Source organism: Peromyscus leucopus, chromosome 4 (genome assembly GCF_004664715.2).
Source record: "Peromyscus leucopus breed LL Stock chromosome 4, UCI_PerLeu_2.1, whole genome shotgun sequence".
NCBI classification, from domain to species: domain Eukaryota; kingdom Metazoa; phylum Chordata; class Mammalia; order Rodentia; family Cricetidae; genus Peromyscus; species Peromyscus leucopus.
The window spans coordinates 4,825,449-4,847,104 of NC_051066.1; the positions used below are offsets into that span (position 1 = coordinate 4,825,449).

The 21,656-nt window shown below is 40.6% G+C and overlaps 1 protein-coding gene across 7 annotated transcripts in view; it reads right to left on the reverse strand.

The window, feature by feature from the left end:
- Positions 1-21,656, reverse strand: part of Mapkap1 (MAPK associated protein 1) — a 213,128-nt gene that overhangs the window by 162,996 nt on the left and 28,476 nt on the right. For all 7 annotated transcript variants that reach the window (XM_037204517.1, XM_028886059.2, XM_028886060.2 and 4 more), the window contains exons 3-4: positions 19,925-20,014; positions 9,669-9,817 (exon numbers count right to left, since the gene is read on the reverse strand). In XM_037204517.1, the coding sequence (XP_037060412.1) occupies positions 9,669-9,817; positions 19,925-20,014 (239 nt within the window). The remainder of the gene's footprint in view (positions 1-9,668; positions 9,818-19,924; positions 20,015-21,656) is intronic.

Genomic DNA, 21,656 nt, shown 5'->3' on the forward strand with positions numbered 1-21,656 from the left:
TAAGAATGCAATCTCGTCACTGAGATGCCTGGTCAGATAAAAACATTTGATTTTCTTTTCATTTATTTATCATATAACTATTCTGTATTAAATTTGAATTTATTGAGAGGAATATTAGTGAAAGATAAAAAGCAAACTATTTGTAGTAGACATTGCATGATACAAACTATGAGATTCATGGTAAAATGTAATTTCAAGATGATATGATTTGAAAACACAGGGTTGAAATAAATTATAAAAATTGACTGAAAAAAAAAAAAAAAAAGAATGCAATCTCAGAACAGGGTCCAGCCTATACTACAGAGCAAGAGCCTGTCTCAGAAAGAGAAGGTAAGAAGCCACAGAGTCTCATGCATTCCTTCTGCTGTCTATAGTCTCCTGATCATCAGTGACACACCAGAGAGCAGCTGTGAGGAACAAGCAGACAACACAGGCCAATTTATAGGACTGAACACAAAACAGAACATCAGTAAATGCAGCTACAGTGGTGCTAATAAAGCTTTCTTTAAACGGGGCTTAAATAAAACACTCCTCTTAATTGGGCTGCTTTATAGGAACTGTACTTCTAAACTAAAACAGTGTTCTATAAAGATGCTTGTTTTAATGCTGTGTATTCAATACAATAGAGGGGAGGGGAAAGAAAGGTTATTATGGCCAAAATAAGAGAGAAAAAAACAGAAAATGCCCTTGCAAGTTATTGTTTTGATGCTGTAATTAGGAAGGGAAAATGAAAGTCAGCAAAGCACAGTTTTAGGAAAGTGGTTATTAGATTTTCTTCTTTCCACTGTGGAAAGTCCTTCCTATTGAAGAAGGCAGTGAAATTTTATCACAGCTATTGCTATTCATAAATCTTATATCTATTTTAATTCAATCTGGCCCTAGCCTCAGAGTCGCTGCACCACAATTTGATTACTATAACCATACTTTTTAACTGCTGTCAGGAAAGACAGCGCCTACACAAACATCTGCCGGAACACATGCCTGCACTCTCCAGCACGAGCCTTAAATCACACACTGGTGATGAATCTTTATCTGACACTAATACTTTTTAACTTCATACAGACAATTAAAATGAATTGTAGCTAAATGTACATATAACAAATCAATTTAATCTTTGTTGCATAGTAGTGTATTTTGCAAATTCCCTAAACTTACTTTCTTACATGTATCTCTATCTAGGTGTTAAACTTCAACATAACAGAGGGGAGCAAGCTATGAACAGAACACAGCTCTCAGGTCGGGCCCTGCCTTGGAGCTGCAGGCCTCAAAGAGTACTGACACCTGAAATTTACCAGCACCATTTCAAATTTTTCATATTTATGTGTGGAGAATGCCATCCTGGGCTACATTCCAAGAGTGAACAAAACTGAGCCTCTGCTCTCTAGGAATTACACAACAGAAGTTCAGACAATTGAGAGCCACCTCTGCCTGCCGTCCACCACTGAGTCCTCAGAGCCCAGAATCCTCCACACCAGTCTCTACTACAGGCTCATCATGTTACTCTACAGTTTGCTGCTCATGGGCCTATTCCTCTCTTACTCTGGTGCACTCTAAGGGTCCCTGGCAATGAGTATAGCCCTGGAGGTAAAGACTGTTTCTCGGCTGGGGATGTAGCTCAGTGGTAACATGTTAGAGGGGTGGAGAAGGCTCCTTCACTTACTGGCTACATTTCCTTCACGTTCCTCCAGAGGTTAGCTACGTCAGCAAAGCTGCTATGCAATGTTTAAAAAGAACCAATCCAGGGTGGTTGTTTAGTGAGCCACTTGCTGGAATGGACAGGTAGGTGGGCTGAGACCAAGGGTGATTTCTAGTTCATTGGCAAAAAAACAAAAACAAAAACAAAAAACTTGCTTTTCAATTTGGAAATTTTTCAAATATAAACTGTTTTTTCCCCTTCCTAATGATGAAGAAAAGCAAAATACAGCTGTGACACCAGACTAAAGAAAAGGAGTTTATTCAGCTCTGAATGTACTAATGTGGTAGCCTCTGCCAGCCTTCGTCCTCGTCTGTAAAATGGGGTAACAAACCCTGAGTCACAGCACACCAGCACGTGCACATACAAGAGTCCCAAGAGGTTAAGATTTCTCATTTACAATCCTCTACATGACACTACTGTCCACCATCATGGAACTACAGATCCTTCTAGGTCAATTCTTACAACCATGAAGAAACCAAGGCTCTCAGGTAAGAAATGGCATGTAAAGCACCTCAGAGAAAGAACGGCACAGTCATAACTAACACGTCTGTGACTCCATATCTGTGTTCCTATTAACACATGGTCTTCTGGCCCTGGAACTCAACTTCTGTTAACATGAATAGCACTAAGAAGGAAAATTAGCTGGTGGTAGGGGCGCACACCTTTAATCCCAGCCCTTGGGGGACAGAGGCAGGAGGATCTCTGTGAGTTTGAGGCCAGCCTGGTCTACAGAGTGAATTCTAGGATAGCTAGAGCTGTTATACAGAGAAACCCTTTCTAAAAAAATCAAAATAAAAAAACAAAACAAAAACAAAAACCAGGAAATGGAAAATGATGTGATTATAGCATAATCTCAAAATATAAAGAAACAACTGTAAAGAATGGCAATTAATCAGAGTGCAGCAGTGCATGCCAATCAACACATAACTCGTGTGTGCAGTAGAAAGCTAAGGAAGAAGTGCCACCTGAGCCAACCAGTTCAAACTAGAACACCTGGACAAAAAGAACAATGAGCTCTCTGGATTCTTTTCTGGCTGGGGATCTGGTTGGGGATCTGAAGCTGGCATCAGTATGTCACATTAGTAAGTCAGAGCCTAGATCGTTAAGAAACAAGAATATCGACTGCAATTCATACTGAGCAAGGTGGAGAGGGAGTGCTACAACTAAGGGCGCTTTCCAGGCTTTCCCTGGACCTCCAAGCTAAGAATACATTCCAGCCAGACTTCCTCTACTAACCTGGTAATGAATTAAGGAGACGGTCGTGCTTCAACAGTAACCTTGTTAGGCCGGAAACATACCCACGCTTGACTTCTTAGTTCACTACCCTCCAAGAATTACTATCAACATATTTTCTTAAGTGATAGAGCTCCACCTCTCTATACCAACCATCAAGTCTAACCATTTTTATATACTAAATATCATCTGAATTTGTCCACTCCAATTCCATTGTCAATTCAGCCCAGGGTGAACCCTTTCTTGATTGGTTTCTTTATCCTCACAGACCCTGCTCAAGTACAGTCTATTCAGCAGACTCCCAGTGACCATTTGGATACACAGATCTGAAGGGCTGTGGGAAAAGGCTCAGAGGCAGAACACCTGCTTCGCATATGGGTTTAACAAAACTACCCCTCCCTCCTCAAATCGGCTTACCTCATGGCTCCATCTGAACCTGTTCAAGGCTTCTCAGTACTAGGTTAAAAAGAACACTTCTCTCAGTCATCCACTGCCTGCCTCAGCCACCCCACCTTACATCACCTGCTGCCTCAACCTTGGGGGTTCCAATCACATACCAGTTCCTCACACCAGCTGTACAAACCCGTCTTTGCCCTTTATTTAAGACAACCCTACAGAAATACATCTCCTTGCTGGTGGCTGTACTATGATTCAAGTGTGATATTCCCATCAGATCAGACCACTAATATGCTACATGTTAGAACCTCTCCACAGAAAGTGAGTGAGTGGCAATAAGGCATAAGGAAAGTAAACTAAAACATCTCTCAGCACCGGCCATGACCAGGCACTTTGCTAGACACACACTATCTCCTCTGAATCCTCACAATACTTTCGTCTACCATTAACTTTGTTTTCTGAATATAAACACAAGCATAGGGGCTCATGCCTGTATCCCCAGTACTTTGGAGGCTGAGGAAGGAGGATGATAAAGGGAAAGTATCTCATCAAAAGATGACTAATTAAGCTGATTGTTCTATCAGTACACCATTAAGTGGGAAAGGTAGTGAACAGCTGACACTTTGTTTTAAGAATGGACTAACAAATTCTGTCTATGAAAAGGAAGGCTGGCAAAATATAATCACAGAAATAAGCCAAGTGAATAGCCACTGATGTCATGATGGTACTTTAGTCTTCACTGTTTTTTGTAAAAAAAAAAAAATAGTATGTAAAGTCAGGTGTGATAGAGCATGTCTTTAGTCCCAGCACTCAGAAGGCAGAGGCAGGTGGATCTCTGTTCAAGGCCAGCCTGGTCTATGTAGTAAGTTCCAGGACAGCCAGGAAGAGACCATGCCTCAATGATTGACTGATTGATTAATAGATAGATAGATAGATAGATAGATAGATAGATAGATAGATAGACAGAGTGAGTAGGCAAGCAGAATAAGGTTAATGAAAGAACAAGACACCTCCTAAACAAAACTTCCCAAGCCACCCCACATTTGTCTCTTACTGGGAACTTACTGTGACCCTCAGGAGAATCATTATTAAAGGAGATGCAGGGGGAGGGTGAGAAGAGGCTAACAATTCAGTCAACTTCATTCTCAGCCACTGTTTCCCTGGGGGTGGGAGAGGGAGGGTGGGCATGCTACTTTGGACAGATAGAGGAAGAGGAAGGACAGAAGGCTCTTAATACAAAGACATTGTTGGAGAAAAGGACAGCCAACACTAAACACCCAAACTATCATGACTTTAGAAAATATTATGAAGCTAAAGTAGCCTAATAATATTAGAAGGACTTATTCCCATGATAATAGCAAGTTTTCCAAGTTCAGAATGAGGAGGACTTCATTCTATGGCTGTTTTTGTTCTTACTATTTATTTTTATCTTATGTATATGGATGCTTTGCATGAATTTATAGCTGTGCACCACTAAAACTGGAGTTAGAGGTGGTTGTTAGCTCCCTATGGGCGCTAAGAATGGAAACTGGCCCCTCAGGTCCTCTGCAAAAGCAGCCAGTGCTTTTTTTTTTTTTTTTGGTTTTCCGAGGCCAAGCTTTCTCTATACAACAGCCCTAGCTGTCCTGGAACTCACTCAGTAGACCAGGCTGGCCTTGAACTCACAGAGGTCCGCTTGCCTCTGCCTCCCGAGTGCTGGGAGGCATTTATAAAGGCGTGTGCCACCGCCGCCCTGTAGCAGCTGTGTTCTTAATCACTAACCACTAAGGCATCTGTCCAGTCCAACTGCTTTTTAAAAACCATGGTTTCAATTCATTGAACTTTTCTAAGTGTATAACATTTCTTTATGACATCATTCTTTTCTGTAAAAGTTTCAAGTGACTTTCTTTGAAGAGAGCTATTTAACGCCAATGATTGTAGGAAACATTTGTTCATAATTATCCAGACATCCGACTAGAACAATGCTGAAACAAGAGCAGCATGCAAAAATGTATTTAAGGACTATCATCCCAAAATGCTGCTAAAAGCTATTAACCAGTATGTGTTAATTGCCACGGCATTCATATTAATTTTCACTTCAGGCTCGACATTGTGGAATATTTCCCCTGATACATTTTAAACAAAGTTTAATTTAAGGAACTGCTTCTATCAACACTTATGAAAATTAACAGCCAAGCAATTAGCACTCGTGAATTATCCCCTCCCCCAAGCTCTCTGCAGTTTCTACTGGAGGAGTGGCTACTTTCTAACAAGTTAACACAAAGTAACAGCTGTTGGTAGGAACCAGACCTCTCTTGCTTCTTCAAGCCCTTGTCAAGGCAAACACCCACCTCACGTTTGGGGAATAGTATTTAGCTATGTCACAGTAGGTAGGAAATCTAGAGTTTTATTACAACTGCCAAGCAATTACTAATGCCCAACTATCTTTCTGACTGATTTTTAGTAGTCATTACCTTCCAATAATAAGTAAATGAATATGTAAATAAATAATTGTTTGCTCTTCCTAAGCCTAAAGCACCACCTGAACCCCTACTCAGAACTGTCAGAGTGAGTATCCCCCTGCCTCTGCCTCCTGAGTGCTGGGATTAAAGGGGTGTACCACCACACCTGCCTTAGATCCACTTCTTTAAACATCAAGTTGGAGCTAGGGATGCAGACCAGTGGTCGACCATTTGCTTAGCACACATGTGTAAGAGACACTGGGTCAATCTCTAACACCATGGGGAGGCATGACTCAGTGCCTTCCCTCCCCTGGAAGAACCCACTCTCATCGTCTTCAAGCATCTGAAAGCACAGTCCATTTCTCCACACAGTAAAATCAGAACTGGAGCAGAGTTTCTGATCTCCGCCTATAGCAGAGGCTGTGCTGTGCTTTCTGAGAAAGCTTTCTGAGAGGCGGTTTCTAACAGTGGCCGGGGCTGGGGCTCAGCAGCAGAGTGTCTGTCTGGCACACAGGAGGCCCAGAGACCATCCTCAGGAAGCAACCCCTCCTCCCACCAACAAACAAAAAAGGCTTCCTGCAGATGCTGAGCTGCATTGGGCCTCTTCAGACAAAACATCACCCACAGCTCCTCCAAATCTGCCTTGAACTTCCTTCAAATGCTCAGGATCCAAGTCAGACAGCATCATCTATTTGCCAAAGACATAATATAAACACTCAAAGCCTGGCATGTCTCTCCCTCCAAACAGTCAAAAATTCAAACCAAGTACAGACCTCCCAATTCCATGCTTTAAAAATATATTAACCGCCAAAATATTTTTTATAAATTATTAGCCAACTGTAGGAACCAAAAATTACTTGAAAATACTTTAATTTAGGAAAAAATTCGAAGAGATGCTCACCCTTCAACTCACTAAAAGCAACAACCCAAGTCTGCAACTCTGTTAAAGACGCTAGCTATGCTTGCATAACTACCCTAAGACCACCATTCCATACCCAGAACAAATCCTTTCTTCCAAGTCAACACAGTACATTTTAAGGAGGGCTGCACAGCTACTAGTCTCTCGAGGAAATACATAATTAAGTAGTTTTTTAGCATATTTAATTAGACCCCAAACTCTTCCTGTCCCCTTCTCTCCCCAATTATGTACCATTTGCCCAAGAGACCTAAGCAACTCAGTTAATTATGTAAATAAGGCAAGCACTATTCCCAAGGAGAGCATCATGAATATTTGGAAAAAGGGAGAAAAAAAACAAAACCAAAAACACTGTATATGTTTTCGTGGCTTAAAAAATTCTTTGCAAATACATATATACTTATATACATGTAGATACATTACATATATTAAATACAAAAAAAACCCTTACATTTGAGGCGAAACATGTAGTCCCAATAACAAGATGATGAATCATTAAGACAGAATACTCATTTCAATTCTTAAATATGAGCTGAATAAAAATAAAATAATTTTAAGTTATAACAGTAACAAAAATTTAGAACTGATTGTCAGATGATTTAGAGGAAGAATCAATCTGGAAATGATTAAAGTCGACTGGTACAGAAAGGCTTTATTATCCCGGGGTTGACACAATTTCAACTCTGGAGGCAGCCATGGCACTGTTAGCACTACTACAATCCCATTATTATGCAATCACGAAATGCTAATTTGATCATTTGAGGTGTTATTTGAATAGTCATTTTAATTTCTAGGTTACAAAAAGGCTTGACTCAAGTATAATTCTCTATTAATCACTGAGATGCCATTGACTATCATATTGATGCCTTTCACAAAGATAAAGACTGATTTAATATGTACAGTACAATATCCTTCAAATATTAGCCACTTTCATTACATATCTGCCAAATGCATCAATATTAAATAATAGATGAGAACAAGGGTTTAATTGTATTTTAGCATTGTATTATATGGGGTAATAATAAAATAATAAAATAGCAGGCATTATCGATGGATAAATCCTTCTTAATCAATGCTCACTCTCTACAGATTACCCAAAGGTTCACGAAGCCAAAGCATGGGAACTTCAATGTAAGCACATCTAACAAGCATGCTGGTGGGGCTGAAGAAATGGCTCTTCGTTGTTTTTGCTGTCTCCCTGGGTTTTAGCTACACGGACCAAGCAATGTTCACAACTCTCAGACAAGTCCACACCCAAGCTAACAGTAAAAGGGAAATCCTAGAAGTCTTATTTTTTCATAGTCTGTGCTAGTTTGTTGGCATGGAATCACAAATTATTCTATCAACTTTATCGACAAACAATGAGACTGTATCAGCTACAGAAGCAGGTAAATTCCAGCCATGTCCCAACTCAGGATAGCTTCTCACCCGTCTAAACAAACCCGCTACAGTGCAGCTGGAGACATCCCAGGGTCCGGGGAGCCTTCCTTCCTTTCCCTACATTCCACAGGACTGCATAGCATGGGCTGACTAAAGAGAAGTGGAGAGCAATGGACTCCTGGAAGTGACTGACAGTGCTTTGGGGTGTTTCTGGGGGAGCTCGTGAGCATCTGAGGACCTGTAGATTACTAATGTGGTCCTAGATCCTTTTCTCCACCCTCACTGATACAACAGCCTTACTGCCAATGGCCACTTGCTGACTTCCACCTATGGAAACCAGAAGCAAGGTCTGAGAAAAGCTGTTTCCAGAGAGAAAGATCTCTTTGCTCATAGATGATAACTGACGGAACTAGTGTGTGAGGAAGAAAAATGCAAACATGAGCACAGCACTGCCATTTATTAATTGCAACAGTGTTGAAATAAGATAAATTGCATATGACCCTCGAGGCAGCAAGTTATCACTCAGCACCCCCACACCACTGCCAGGCAGCAAACACAGTGGCAATAAATTAAAAAATCAACTGTCTCCTAGAAAGGGCCCTGCTCAGCTCAGAACTGAGGCTCATAACAGCACCAGGTTCCTCCTGAAACAGTGGCCATTTTTCTAGAGAGAAAATAAATATACTTTTATAAAAGCAAACTGTTACTACAAACAGGAAAAATAAAAGTCACTCATCCTGGCAGTATCCAATAAGACCCTCCAACAGTGCAAAACCAAAATGCATGACCTGGAAATCTGCAGGGAAGGACCTCACAATTTCTACAGTTGTGGGCAGTAGACAGGACAATGTACACCACCTCCCAGAGCCACTTCTAAGTCTTTCCCAACACAACTGTCCACTCAGTCCAAACTCAAGTACAAGGTGATGAAACAGGTAAATAAATAGGGACATTCAGCCTTGCCTTTGCTTCTACCCATATATACTCATATATGTGTGCACAGATTATATACATTAGAGACTTCTACCCATATATACTCATATATGTGTGCATAGATTATATACATTAGAGACTTCTACCCATATATACTCATATATGTGTGCATAGATTATATACATTAGAGAGAGAGAGAGAGTTTTTTTTTTTTAATTGGGTTTGGGAGACAAGTTCTTGCTATGTAGCTCAGGCTGGCTTCAAACTCACCATCCTTCTGCTCTGGCACATTGAGTGTTAGGATTGTAAATGTGTACCATCACACTCAGCTTAATGTGTGTGTGTGTGTGTGTGTGTGTGCACGCGCGCGCGCGGGTGCACACTTGTGCAAAAATATGTGTCTAGAAGAATTAGAGCAGTCCTGGACTATAAGTACAGGGAAGGAAGGAGAGAGTGCACAGGCTTTTGTATTAGTTCTCCTAAATACCACTAGGGAAACAATGAACCCACCTTCTTACCTTTTGTATCTATGGTCTTGGGAAATGTGGTGTTCTACAATACTGAGGCAATTTTAAAATCTAAATCTAATAATAATGAATGATGATGATGGCGATACCAACAACAAGCCCCCTTTGTCTCAGGTAAAGGACACAGTCTCCTTATTTTAACTTACCTTGCCATCAAACTTGGAATACTCATTAAAGGGGTTATTCAGCTGCAGAGGGCACTGCTCCAGGCGTACAGACAATATGGACTGCTTGCCCGAACTTGGAGGCTTCTCTTTGAGGGATTTTTTTTCAAACAGTGACTTTAACTCCTGGGCTGAGATAGAAAAGGATAAAAAAAAAAATCTTTGTCACTATGTACAGAACAGTTTGTCCACTTTTCTTCAAGCCTTCCTCTGGATCCTAAGGAGGACATGTGGAGGAACAGAACCACCCCCTCACACACACTTGAGGGTCTGTGCACAGCAAGGCAGCGTGCACAGAGAGCCGTGCAGACCTGGACTGTGGAAGGAAGAGTCATTCCAAGAAGAGTGCTTAGAGCTGTGCACCAGGCTTCAGCAGCAGCCGCTGCTCTATGACACAAGGCACAACACTCTACCTTGATGGGTGTGTCACCCTAGAAAACCTCAGAGAGCTCTCTTGTGCCCTACTGCTATATGATTTTAGAATTCTAGATCTTTAAGGTCAAGGTCCATTCCCACTTTCCAATGATACCCAGCATAAAACAGAGACAAGAAAAATGAGGAACAAAGAATTAGCATTCATTATGCAAACCAACACAGCTTATTAAATCTTTGTAACAAGCCTGTGAACAGGGTTGTAGTACTGCCAATTCCGTCAACATGAAAACGACCTTGGAATATTCTTTTTTTTTTTTTTTTTGGTTTTTTGAGACAAGGTTTCTCTGTGTAGTTTTGGTGCCTGTCCTGGAACTCACTCTGTAGACCAGGCTGGCCTCGAACTCACAGAGATCTGCCTGGCTCTGTCTCCCAAGTGCTGGGATTAAAGGCGTGTGCCACCGCTGCCTGGCTTGGAATATTCTTGTTAGGACTAACTCATGCAACCAGTTAAACTGCAAGGCTGGGATCGACACAAATGAACACATCACATACTCAATAAAAACTTGCTGCATAAATTAGTGAATAATGATTGAACGGATTCAAATTAAATCAAATCAAATCAGAATCTTCAGCTCTTATTTCATCACTGAATCAAGACCGTTACACATCTTCACAAAGATCATTTAGTGCTCTAAATTCACCTGGACATCCACCAAGGTGGTAAGTATACGGCAAGTACATGGGGATATGTTGTGGGATATATGTACACTGTGTGAAGGTGTATTGCTGTGATTGATGTAATAAGAAGCTGAATGGGCAACAGCTAGGCAGGAGGTATAGGCGGGACTTCCGGGGACAGAAGGAAGAGGAGGAGGAGAAATCTAGGAGGGCAGAGTCGCCAGACAGACAGAGAGAAAACAGGAGGTGCAAGATCAAAGAGAGGTAACGCCACATGATAGAACATAGGTTAATATAAATGGGTTAAGTTATAAGAGCTAGTTGAAACAAGTCTAAGCTTTCATAATTAATAAGAAGTCTCTGTCATTATTTGTAAGCTGGCAGCCAAAAGAAATATTGCCTACTGGAGGCATGTAAATCCACACAGGGTCTGAGAAAGCAGCTCTTTGAAGAGGCCCTGCTACCAAACACTTGAATGCGGTTTATGAGCAGTGCCAGTGCACTACTCAGAGGTGCCTACTCTGAAACGTCTACCACAGCATGGACCAGAAACTTCCCAGAGGTGGGGCACACAGACTGGCTCTAGGCTGGGCCTGCAGGCATGAGATTCCACTCTCACCAACAAGAAGGGGGCAAAGCCAGCTGCCAGGCAGTGTGCTCAACGGAGCCATGAATGTGGAGGCCTCGCTGCCACGTAGCTGTTGTGGAGTATTTCTTACACTGTGTGGAGATGTGTCACTGTGACTGGCTTAATAAAGAGCAGAATGGCAATAGCTAGGCAGGACTATCTAGGAGGTTAGGTGGGACTAGGCCAGAGAGGTCTCGGAAGAAGAAAGGTGGGGTAACCAGCTAGGTGCAGAGGAAGTAGGACATGCAAGAGGAGAGATAAAAGCCCACAAGCCACATGACAGCATGTAGATGAAAAGAAACATAAGAACTAGTGGGACAAGCCTAAGCTAAGGCTGAGCATTCATAATTAACAATTAGTCTCTATGTCATGATTTGGGGGCTGGTGATCCCAAAAAAGCCTGCTACACTTAGCAGTTTAAAGTCTGGCTCATGCGGTCCGAGAATGCTGTACAGGCACAGAAAATCAGGTCCGGGCCAAAAAAAAAAAAACTCTGAACAGATATAGTATGCTTAAAAATGTGCTTAGATGCTAAAGAAAGAAAAGAAAATGGTTATAAACAGTCATAGAAAATAAATAATTTAAAAATAATAGATGGGGCTGTAGAGATGACTCAGCGATTAAGAGCACTAATTAAGAGCACTTCCAGAGGACCCAGATTCAATTCCCCAGCACCCACATGGCAACTTACAATTGTCTGTAACTCCAGCCCTAGGGCTACTAAAACACCAATGTACATAAAATAAATAAGGTATTTTAAAAAAATAATAGAAAGTCTTTAAAGAGAAGGTAAAGCAATATAAAAAGGAAAAGTCACATAAAGATGGGAAATACACGGGGTTATCTAGATCCTGTATGGTGCTTTATTGACGCTGAATTTCTTAAATGCTAATAAACAAAAAAGAATAGCTGCTGAGAGACACTGGATTATGAAAACTAAATTAAACCAACATATGTATTTTAAGAATGTCTTCACTTCAGAATGGAAGTCAAAAACTATGTTGTGTTGGGAGAGAGGTTATGCCTGTGTTTCCACAGGAAACAAAAAGTTATGGCTCTCTTCAAAATTAATGAAGATCAAACTTGATTGGGGGAAATCTCCTGAATATCTTGACTACAGACATGAAAAAAGAAACCAAGAAAGACTACAGGACTACCATGAATATTCTGATTCATACAACATGGGAACAGCTCTGAGACCAGATGAAACATGATAAATCTTGCTGGCTACAGAGTCCTTATGACTTATTATTACATGTCATGCTTTTATATAGCATGGATAGAGGTTTGGTAATACAGTCCAAATGGACTTACAAAGTTGACAGATGCCTTTTACCTGTCAAACATAAAGCAAAAAAAATCACCTTTGACTGACTTGTACACACTGCAGATTCCATACTTCTATCAATACAGATATAAATGTTACCTTTAAAAGTTTATGTGTTTTCAAAAAAAGACATCAATAAAGACAAACAGCCCAGGTGATCTAGCCTCTCAAAATGCCTCTGTTGCAGTTTCCTCAAAATTCTATATCCAGAACAACTTCCAAGCTGCTAGCTGAGATGGTCCAGCCTCACAGACTACCCAGTCAGGACTTTAGATAAGCCTTGAACTTTCCCATCACACCAAGACTGGACAACAGCTAGCTCTCCCAGGACTTGACCATTATCTCAGTTTTCTCAGGGACCCCCTAAAGATGCTGTCACCCCCCAGACAACAGGAAGCAGTCTAGAGGACATGGCATCCACATTCTCAAGAGGTGGGGTGGGTAGTTTTTGGTCATTCAGTGGGTTATGGATGTTTGTCACCATTTAGAGGGGTTGGTTACAAGTTGTTATTGGCAATGGCCAGGAAAAAAATTGAACAAAGATTAGATTCAGGGATCTCTTTCTGGAAGGAAAAAGTAGAGATACAGAATATGGGACAAAAGGGTGGATTGTTGAGTCTACTTTTGAATAACCACCAGTCTCAAATATTTTACACTGGTATATATTTTGTGTATAGATACAAATGTAAGGTTATTTTTGTTACAGCGTATATATGTTTCTAATCTTGTTTAAGACCTTGTGCCTATGCATATGCATTCATTTAAAACTGTAACATAAAGTTCTAGTCCTTAAAAGTTATTATTATAAATGACTTAGGATAATTGAAAAATGCAGGTTAATAGTTATCTATAAGAATCAAACTTGTAGTCATGTTAGATTATGTTTCCAAGGTCATACAGAAATATATTTTAGATAGATGGTCTTCAAACACTTCAAAGACCTACAGAATATGTCATTTAAAATGTTTTAATCACATAAGGCTTTTCATGACAGTGAAACACATCTGCTCCTGGCAGCACCAATTTACTTCAAAAAAGGATGATGGTCAATGAAGAACCTCCGTATGGAGTTTGCTTTTATTGTGTCAAAGTTAGCCACTGGGCAAGAAACTACCCTTGCCTCGACTGCTGACAGTATGCTGTACAAACAGGACACAAAAGCGACTGATGAAATTTGCCAAGACAAGGTAGGACAGTCCTTCAAAATACCTGCTTCACAGAAAAGTCTATCAGATATGCTAGGCCTGTAGGCTGAAGATGGATGCCCAATGTTACAGAGAAACCTTGGATGACTGTCCTAGCAGCCAGATGTCTGTCGTTTCTATAGTTTTTGAAGTTGTTTGCTTTGTACTTCTTTACTCAGGTAATATTATATCCTTCTCAGGTCTCTGATGGAATTGGAAGATGAGATAGTTATAGTTACAGTTTTCCTTGTTACCAAATTCAGAAAAGAAACTTACATAAAAGATGTAAAGGTTTTAAAGTTGAGAAACATAAAAGCTTAAGCTGTTTATCTAAGAAGATGTTTTAAAGTCTAAAAAGACATGTTCATGATGATAATACAAGTTATGACAGAAAGTGGTTTAGGTGTAAAACTCTGGACTCACTAGGATAGGATAGATAATACAGTACTTTTTCTGAATTTGCCAAATACATATGGATCAAACATTGTAAATGTATTTTTTACCTGATAATTATTCTTACTGTATATAGTTTTACTATGTTAGTGATAAAACCTTTCCTTTTCACTTAGACAGAAAAGGGGAAATGTTATTGGATATTTGTACACTGAAAATGTGTTGCTGTGATTGGTGTAATCAGACAAGAATTCCGGGGAGAGAAAGAAGAGGAAGAAGAATCTAGGGGGGTGATGTCACCAGCCAAACAGGGAGGAAATGGGGTGCAAGATAAAACAGAGGTAATGCCACATGACAGAATGTAGATGAATATAAACGGGTTAATTTAAGTTATAAGAGCTAGTTGAAACCAGCCTAAGGTAAAGGCCAAGCTTTCATAATTAATAACAAGTCTCTGTGTCATTATTTGTGAGCTGGCTGTCAAAGAAATAGCCGCCTACAATCATACTTTCCCATTTCATGAATACTAGAAACTGTCAACACTTAAAACTTTTATATAAGTCAATCTCAGATTTTTAAATCTGCAATCAACAGGTAAACCCCATTCAACTCTTCAACAATGTCAAATTAAATAAAGAGAAATCAACAGAATTCTCCAATGGTCACTTTACAACTTTTTACATCAGCTTACCAACAGGCTGGTGAAGTAAATTTATCCAATGAATCTCTACAGAGCTAGTGCATGAGTCAGATGGCAAAGTGCTCCCTCCACAGGGGACAGGTTCCAAAGCCCCAGAGTACCAATCCCTGCAAATACACTCACACTGCCACTTCCAACCAAACATGGGCTAAATGTATGGCACTGTTTCCATAAAACTGCATGACCATCTTAGCTTGTGCTGGCACATCCTATGATTATCCTCTCAACAACAAAACTGCCAGACATAATTCTGTGAATGTATCTCAAATGGTTAAGTGTGTATGGCTATACTATTTTTCCTACACATTAAACTGATGATAAACTTTAATTTATAAAACAGTAACAGTAAAAAATTATTAGTAATTTTTAAAAATCATAAAAACATCCTGTAATAGGTTATTTAAATTGACAAATTGCTTACTTCTAAATCTTTCCACTTAAAGTTGTCAAAGACTAAGGTTGACCACAGGTAACTAAAACCATGGAAAGCAGAACTGGGAGTGGGATCAGTGTCAGAAGATCAAACTCTTTAAACATATGATGCCTAAATCTGGATTGTGGGCATACAAACACATTTAACCTATGTGTGGTGGTCTAAATGAGAACAGTCCCCATTAGCTCCTATGTGTGAATGCTTGGTCCCTGTTAGTGAAACTGTTTGGAGAGGATTAGGAGATGTGGCCTTGTGGAAGGAGCTGTGTCACTGGAGCTGGGCTTTGAGGTTTTAAAAGCCCACACCATTCCCAGTGTTGGTCTGTCCATCCATCCCTTCCTCCCTATCTTTCCCCTTCCCGGCTCTGCCTACTGCTTGGTTTGGCATATAAAGCTCTCAGCTACTGCTCCAGCACCATGCCTGTCTGTTTGCTGCTGCAACGATCATGGACTAACCCTCTGAAACTATAAGCAAGTCCCCACGTAAGTAATTTCTTGTATACGAGGTTGCCTTGGTCATGGTGTCTCTTCACAGCAAGTCACACCAGTGACTAAGACTATCAAACGCACATCTAAAGAACTTGTATTGCAAAAAGACTTGGGTGGTATTTTCAATGTTACAACTTGCTACATGTATTCTATAAAAGTTTTATAGCCATACTTGAGAAAGGAATGGTCCTTTATTAACAGTGCTATGTGCTCTGTCCTCTTGAGCTGAAGAGACAGATTCCTATTGGCTACACAGAGAAACATGCAGAGCAGGCAGGAGTAACTTACTGAACATGTTTCCAATAGGGTTGTGTGTGACATGATGATGTACTAGCTCTTTCCATTTAGACTAATCTTCACTTTAGTCTGACAACGCCTCCTCTCTAGCTCTCTGTGTCACGGGGAAAAGGAAACAAGTTCTCACCTGCACATCTTTCTGTCTTTGTTTCTCAAACCATGGAAGAACCTCTTTCTCAGCCTGTTCTTCCCTTGTACACAAAACTCATGCCCCTTTTGCCAAGCCAGAGAACTCCTCCTTCATTCATTCTTCCACTTTCAGTCAGTCCCAGCAACACACACAGTACTGCTCATTAAACCCTTCTTCCTAGTAACTGGCCCATTTCTCCACTCCTGAGAACCACTGCTTACATCCTTGCCATCCCGTCCTTCTCATCACTCAATCCCAGTCACTCAAACACACCTCAACCAAATTAACTTTCATGGAAATTACAAAAAAAAAAAAAAAAAAAAAAAAAAAAACCCATACCCCAGAAACTCCTTTTTCCTGCTCTAGCTCAAGCTGAATCATCCCTCAGACCTCCTGCAGCCTTTGCACTGTTCTCACCTAGGACTCTACCTCATCTGGCTTTTAGTCTCTCATAGGCCACCTTGTGGATTCTCCCGTGGTTCCCTGGGTCACTGAAATTCTCCAGAGCTTGGCTTTGACCTCTTTCTCCATCTACATTTACATCCTGAGTGACCTCACCTGCCCTATATTTTAGAATACCTTCTACAAGAGGTGAAACTAAATTGTGGCAATAAAAGGTAGAAACAACATAAAAGACAGATGAAAGAATTTTGACAAAATAGAAGCAGTAGATAAAAAAGAATAAATGGTGCTGACCCCAAATTCCCCAGGACGATCAAAAGGATTTCAATATAACATTTGTCCCCAGGAGAGATCATGTGGTTGAAAGATGTGTGAAAGCAAAGGGCCAGGGGCTGCAGAGATGGTTTTGCAGTTAAGAGCATATGCTGCTCTTACAGAGGACCTGGGTTTGATTCCCAGCACACCAGTCAGGCAGCTCACAACCACCTTTAACCTCAGTTCCAGGTGGTTCTGACTCCTGTGGTCCCCCGAGCATAGGTATATGCACACACAGACATAATTTTAAAAATAAAAGAGTGCTGTTCACTTTTCCAGGCATATGCTTAGTGAACTCCTAACTCCACTCTTCTAGCAAGCTTAAGGATAACAGAGTGCTCAGCGGAGATGACAGGCCCCACCTACAGAAACCTTCAAGGACATTATTCTGTGCACTGATGTGGCACATTCATGTTAACTCTTAGAAGAGCCATGAAGCAGGTAGACTGCAGGCCAACATCTCCACGTATAAACAGACATTAACGACCTGCTCCAGAGATATGATCACAGAGTCAGTTCCTGAAATGTAGGAGACAGAAAAGAGGAGGAGGAAATTTAGGGAGGCAAGTGTAAATACACAATGAATTGAGTGATTGCAAATGAAAGCTGGGGGCAATCCTTTTCTCCAGCATACTCTGTGAAATTCTCAACAGAGTGAAGGTGGTAGAACAAGCTGGAGAAGAGCACTCCAGCTGAAGACCACTCTCCAGTTTGAAATGGAATGCTGCAGACAGCACAGGTGCTTGATTCATGTTATATTTTATTTATATATTTAAAATTTGAAAGTGAAGAAAGCAAATAAAGGGCAGCCCAAGAAACAGAGCTTAAACCATCTCTTGTTGTCATTAAGAGGAGATTCACAGCAACTGCACTGAGAAACACAGGAATTTCAAAACAAACCAGATGAAGGATTCAAGTGTTTTCAGGCCATGTTAAATATAATGGAAAGAGGTGCAACAGAGGCAGCCCTGTCAGATCTTTAAAGTATCAAAAGTAAAGCCAGGGATAGGGACATGGTTCAGCAGATTAAGTGCTTACCAAGCAGATGCAAGGCTCAAAGTCTGGATTCCTAGAATCCACATAAAAGCTTCTAATACCAGCATGTCATGGCAGAAGTAGACAGGAGTCAAAAGAGCAAGCTCTGGGTTCGACAAGAGCCTGCTTCAACATATAAGATGGAGAGTGACTGAGGAAGGTACCCAACGTCAATCTCTAGTCCACACACACATGCACCCACATACATGAAAACGCACATGAACATGACACACATTAAGAAAAAACAACTGAGAACTATAAGAAGTCAATATGAGGCCAGGCGGTGGTGGCGCACGCCTTTAATCCCAGCACTTGGGAGGCAGAGCCAGGTGGATCTCTGTGAGTTCGAGGCCAGCCTGGTCTACAGAGTGAGATCCAGGACAGTCACCAAAACTACACAGAGAAACCCTGTCTCGAATGGTAGCCCAGGCAGGCTCTAAACTTGAGATTCTTCGACCTCAGGCTCCTGAGTGCTAGGATGGCAGGTCTGCCCTGCTGTCTCAGAATGTCAATGGGATTTCTGGTTCTACACAGGCATCATTTGGAGGAAGTCACTGAGACACTGGATCTAACGACAGCACTGCAGAAGAAACAAGCAAGTGCAGTGTGCTTCATCAAGAAGACCAAGCTGGGTGTGAAACTCTTCTCCCTCCCAGCTGTGGGACTGTGCTAAGTTAACCGGTCTCCCTGGCCTGTCTCACCTGCAACCATAAGCACCAACACCTCCACTTTTGCATAGGGTGAAGAACAGGAAGTGCCGAGCACACACTAGGAAGCCCTGCTAGTCACGTAGCAACCATTAACATTGCCAGCCTCAGAATTATTGGGCAGCAATGGAGACAGTCAACAAAGATTTATGAGGCATCCATCACCTGCCAAGGAGGTATTGGGAGAACAAAGAGGACATTTCTTTTAAAGGAAAAAACAAAGAGAACGTCTTGGAAAATGATCTAATCAGTGTAAACTGTTTTAAGACTACTTAAGATTGTGTGTGTGTGTGTGTGTGTGTGTGTGTGCGCGTGCGTGCGTGCGTGCGTGCGTGCGTGCGTGCGCGCGTGCACTCATCTCATGCAGAGGCCACTGCATTCTCAGCACTGGAAGTTCAGGCCTGCCATTGCACTTTCCTGACTGGGCCATCTCCATAGTAATGAATTTAAAATTTTTTTCTTCTTGCTGAAAATAAAGCATTGAAAATATGTAAAATGGCCAGCCTATGTATTCATATAGTATATGAACACAAAACCTCAATGCTAACAATACCAGCAACAGAATGGATTTTAAGCTGAAAGAGTCAGCATATATACACAAAAAAGGGTGTTGTGGTCACTGACGCGGGAAAAGTCTAGATTAGGATTATATAAATGAGGCTGGCAAGACAGCTCAACTGGTATAGGTTCTGGCTGCCATGCTGAAGAACCCATGTCCATTCCCCTGAACCTATATGTAGGAGAAAACTGGTTCCTTCAAGCTGACCTCTGATTCTACACATGCAGGGTGACATGTGTGCATGGGTGTGCACACACAAACAATAAAGAAATAAATAGAACTGTACAAATGAATCTATAACTTAAATACTGATTTGCAAAAGTATATACTATCCTTGGCCCCGAAGAAGGCACCAGAGTAGTGGTTTTAGAAAATGCCTTCTACCCAAATTGACCCTGTGAACCAGTGTGAAAAGAGGGCCCAAGCCCACAGGGCCAACGTACACAGCACATTGAGTTCCAAGGTCAAACACAAACGGTATCACCCAAAGGACTTAGAAGGACAGATTTTTTTTTTTAAGTCCATATATAATGATATAAACTAAATATACAAATCCCAAATCATAAATGAAAATTATTTCCATTTACCTGATTGCTTAGAGTTTCTTTCTTTCCACTGAACATTTTTGCATTTGATCTGGTTTTGTCTCTCTTTTCGGAGTCGTTCTAATCTTTGAGCTTGAAAAGAAATATTATAACTATAAGTTTGTCAATGAAAGTTTACTATAAACAAAGACATAATTAACTACCTTTATATGAATAAAGATGTTTTACATTGCAGATGGAGGGAGAAAGTCATAAAATTTTAAAGGTGGCACCCCTGAAAAGCAAATACCAACAAAAACATGAAAATATTCTTGATTTATAATTGAAATTAGAGGATATAAAACATTAATAGAGATCATAAAGATAGTATTAACATGGAAGAGAATAATAAAATGTGAAAACTTCTGTGATTAATATGACATTTCATTATATAAATCATTAATAACGGTCTTAAAGGAATTTTAATGCACAAATGAACTGAAGTGAATATTACATTACAGGAATAAAATTACTGTTATGAATTACTCTACCCGTTTCAAAAATTAAAGATAAATGAACTCAGACTAGACTATTAAAGTTTTAAATATAAAATCCTTTATCTAAAAATCATGAAAATTATAAAATGTCAAAGCTATATAAATTAGCATAGCTTTTCTTCAGTGGGCTGAAACAGTTTATAGGTAGTAAAATAAATGATTTGTATCATTGTCACATTAGTCAAATCTTAAAAAGAACAATTTTTCTTTAAAAAACTTTAAGATGCACTTTAAAGATTAAAAACTAAATTCCTCGATCACCAATACAGCCTACAGTTCCAATTAAGTGCTAGCACCTCAGTGTTTTAACTAAAGAAATGTCAGCAACAAAAGTCACCTAAAATCACACATCTGTGATTATATTGCCACTGACTGATCAACTTCAACCTTCAAAAATCAGTGGCCTGGTCCTTCAAAGAAAGACCACCTGGGTCCATCAGCAACTGCTGCTCCCAGCCGTAACTGAGGAGTCAGAAGGCAAGGCTCTCCCAGAGCTTGTTTCTCTTGCTACTCTTCCATGTCCTACTCAGGCACCCACACTGACAAGAAAACAACTAAGATCAACTTTGTTTACAAGCACTTTCAAGGATGGACACCATACATTCCTTCCTTAGCACTGTGGGAGAGCAACAAAGGAAATAATCTTGCTGGAAATTTAAAAACTATGCTGGCAAAAGCATTCTGTTTTGTTTGTTTTGTTTTCTCAGCAAATCCTACCAGTGTGCACCACCACCACCACCAACTGTTTTGTTTTTTTCAAGACAGGGTTTCTCTGTGTAGCTCTGGCTGTCCTGGGACTAGCTCTTTAGAGCAGGCTGGCCTTGAACTCACAGAGATCCACCTGCCTCTGCCTTCGTAGTGCTGGGATTAAAGGTGTTCACCACTACTGCCCTGGCTTGCAAAAAGCATTCTGACAATGTCACTATACCTAACCAAATCCACTGAGGAAAAACACATTCCACTGTACTTAATAACTGTGGAGGGTGTAGTCACAGGAATATCATCATAATACTCTCACTGGGCAACACCTCCCTGGTAAAATGTACCCAGCCTGTCACAGAAGATATCATTGCAGTGACTTAGAAGGATGTTCCAACTAGAACACTGAGCGCCAACGGCTCTAAATTACATGCAAACCTTTACTTGAACCCTCTTTTGATAAAAGTCTCTGTAGATACTGGGAAGTGATATTAGCTATTTTCTTTCATCTTAAGGGCAGACTATTCTTTTTGATGTCA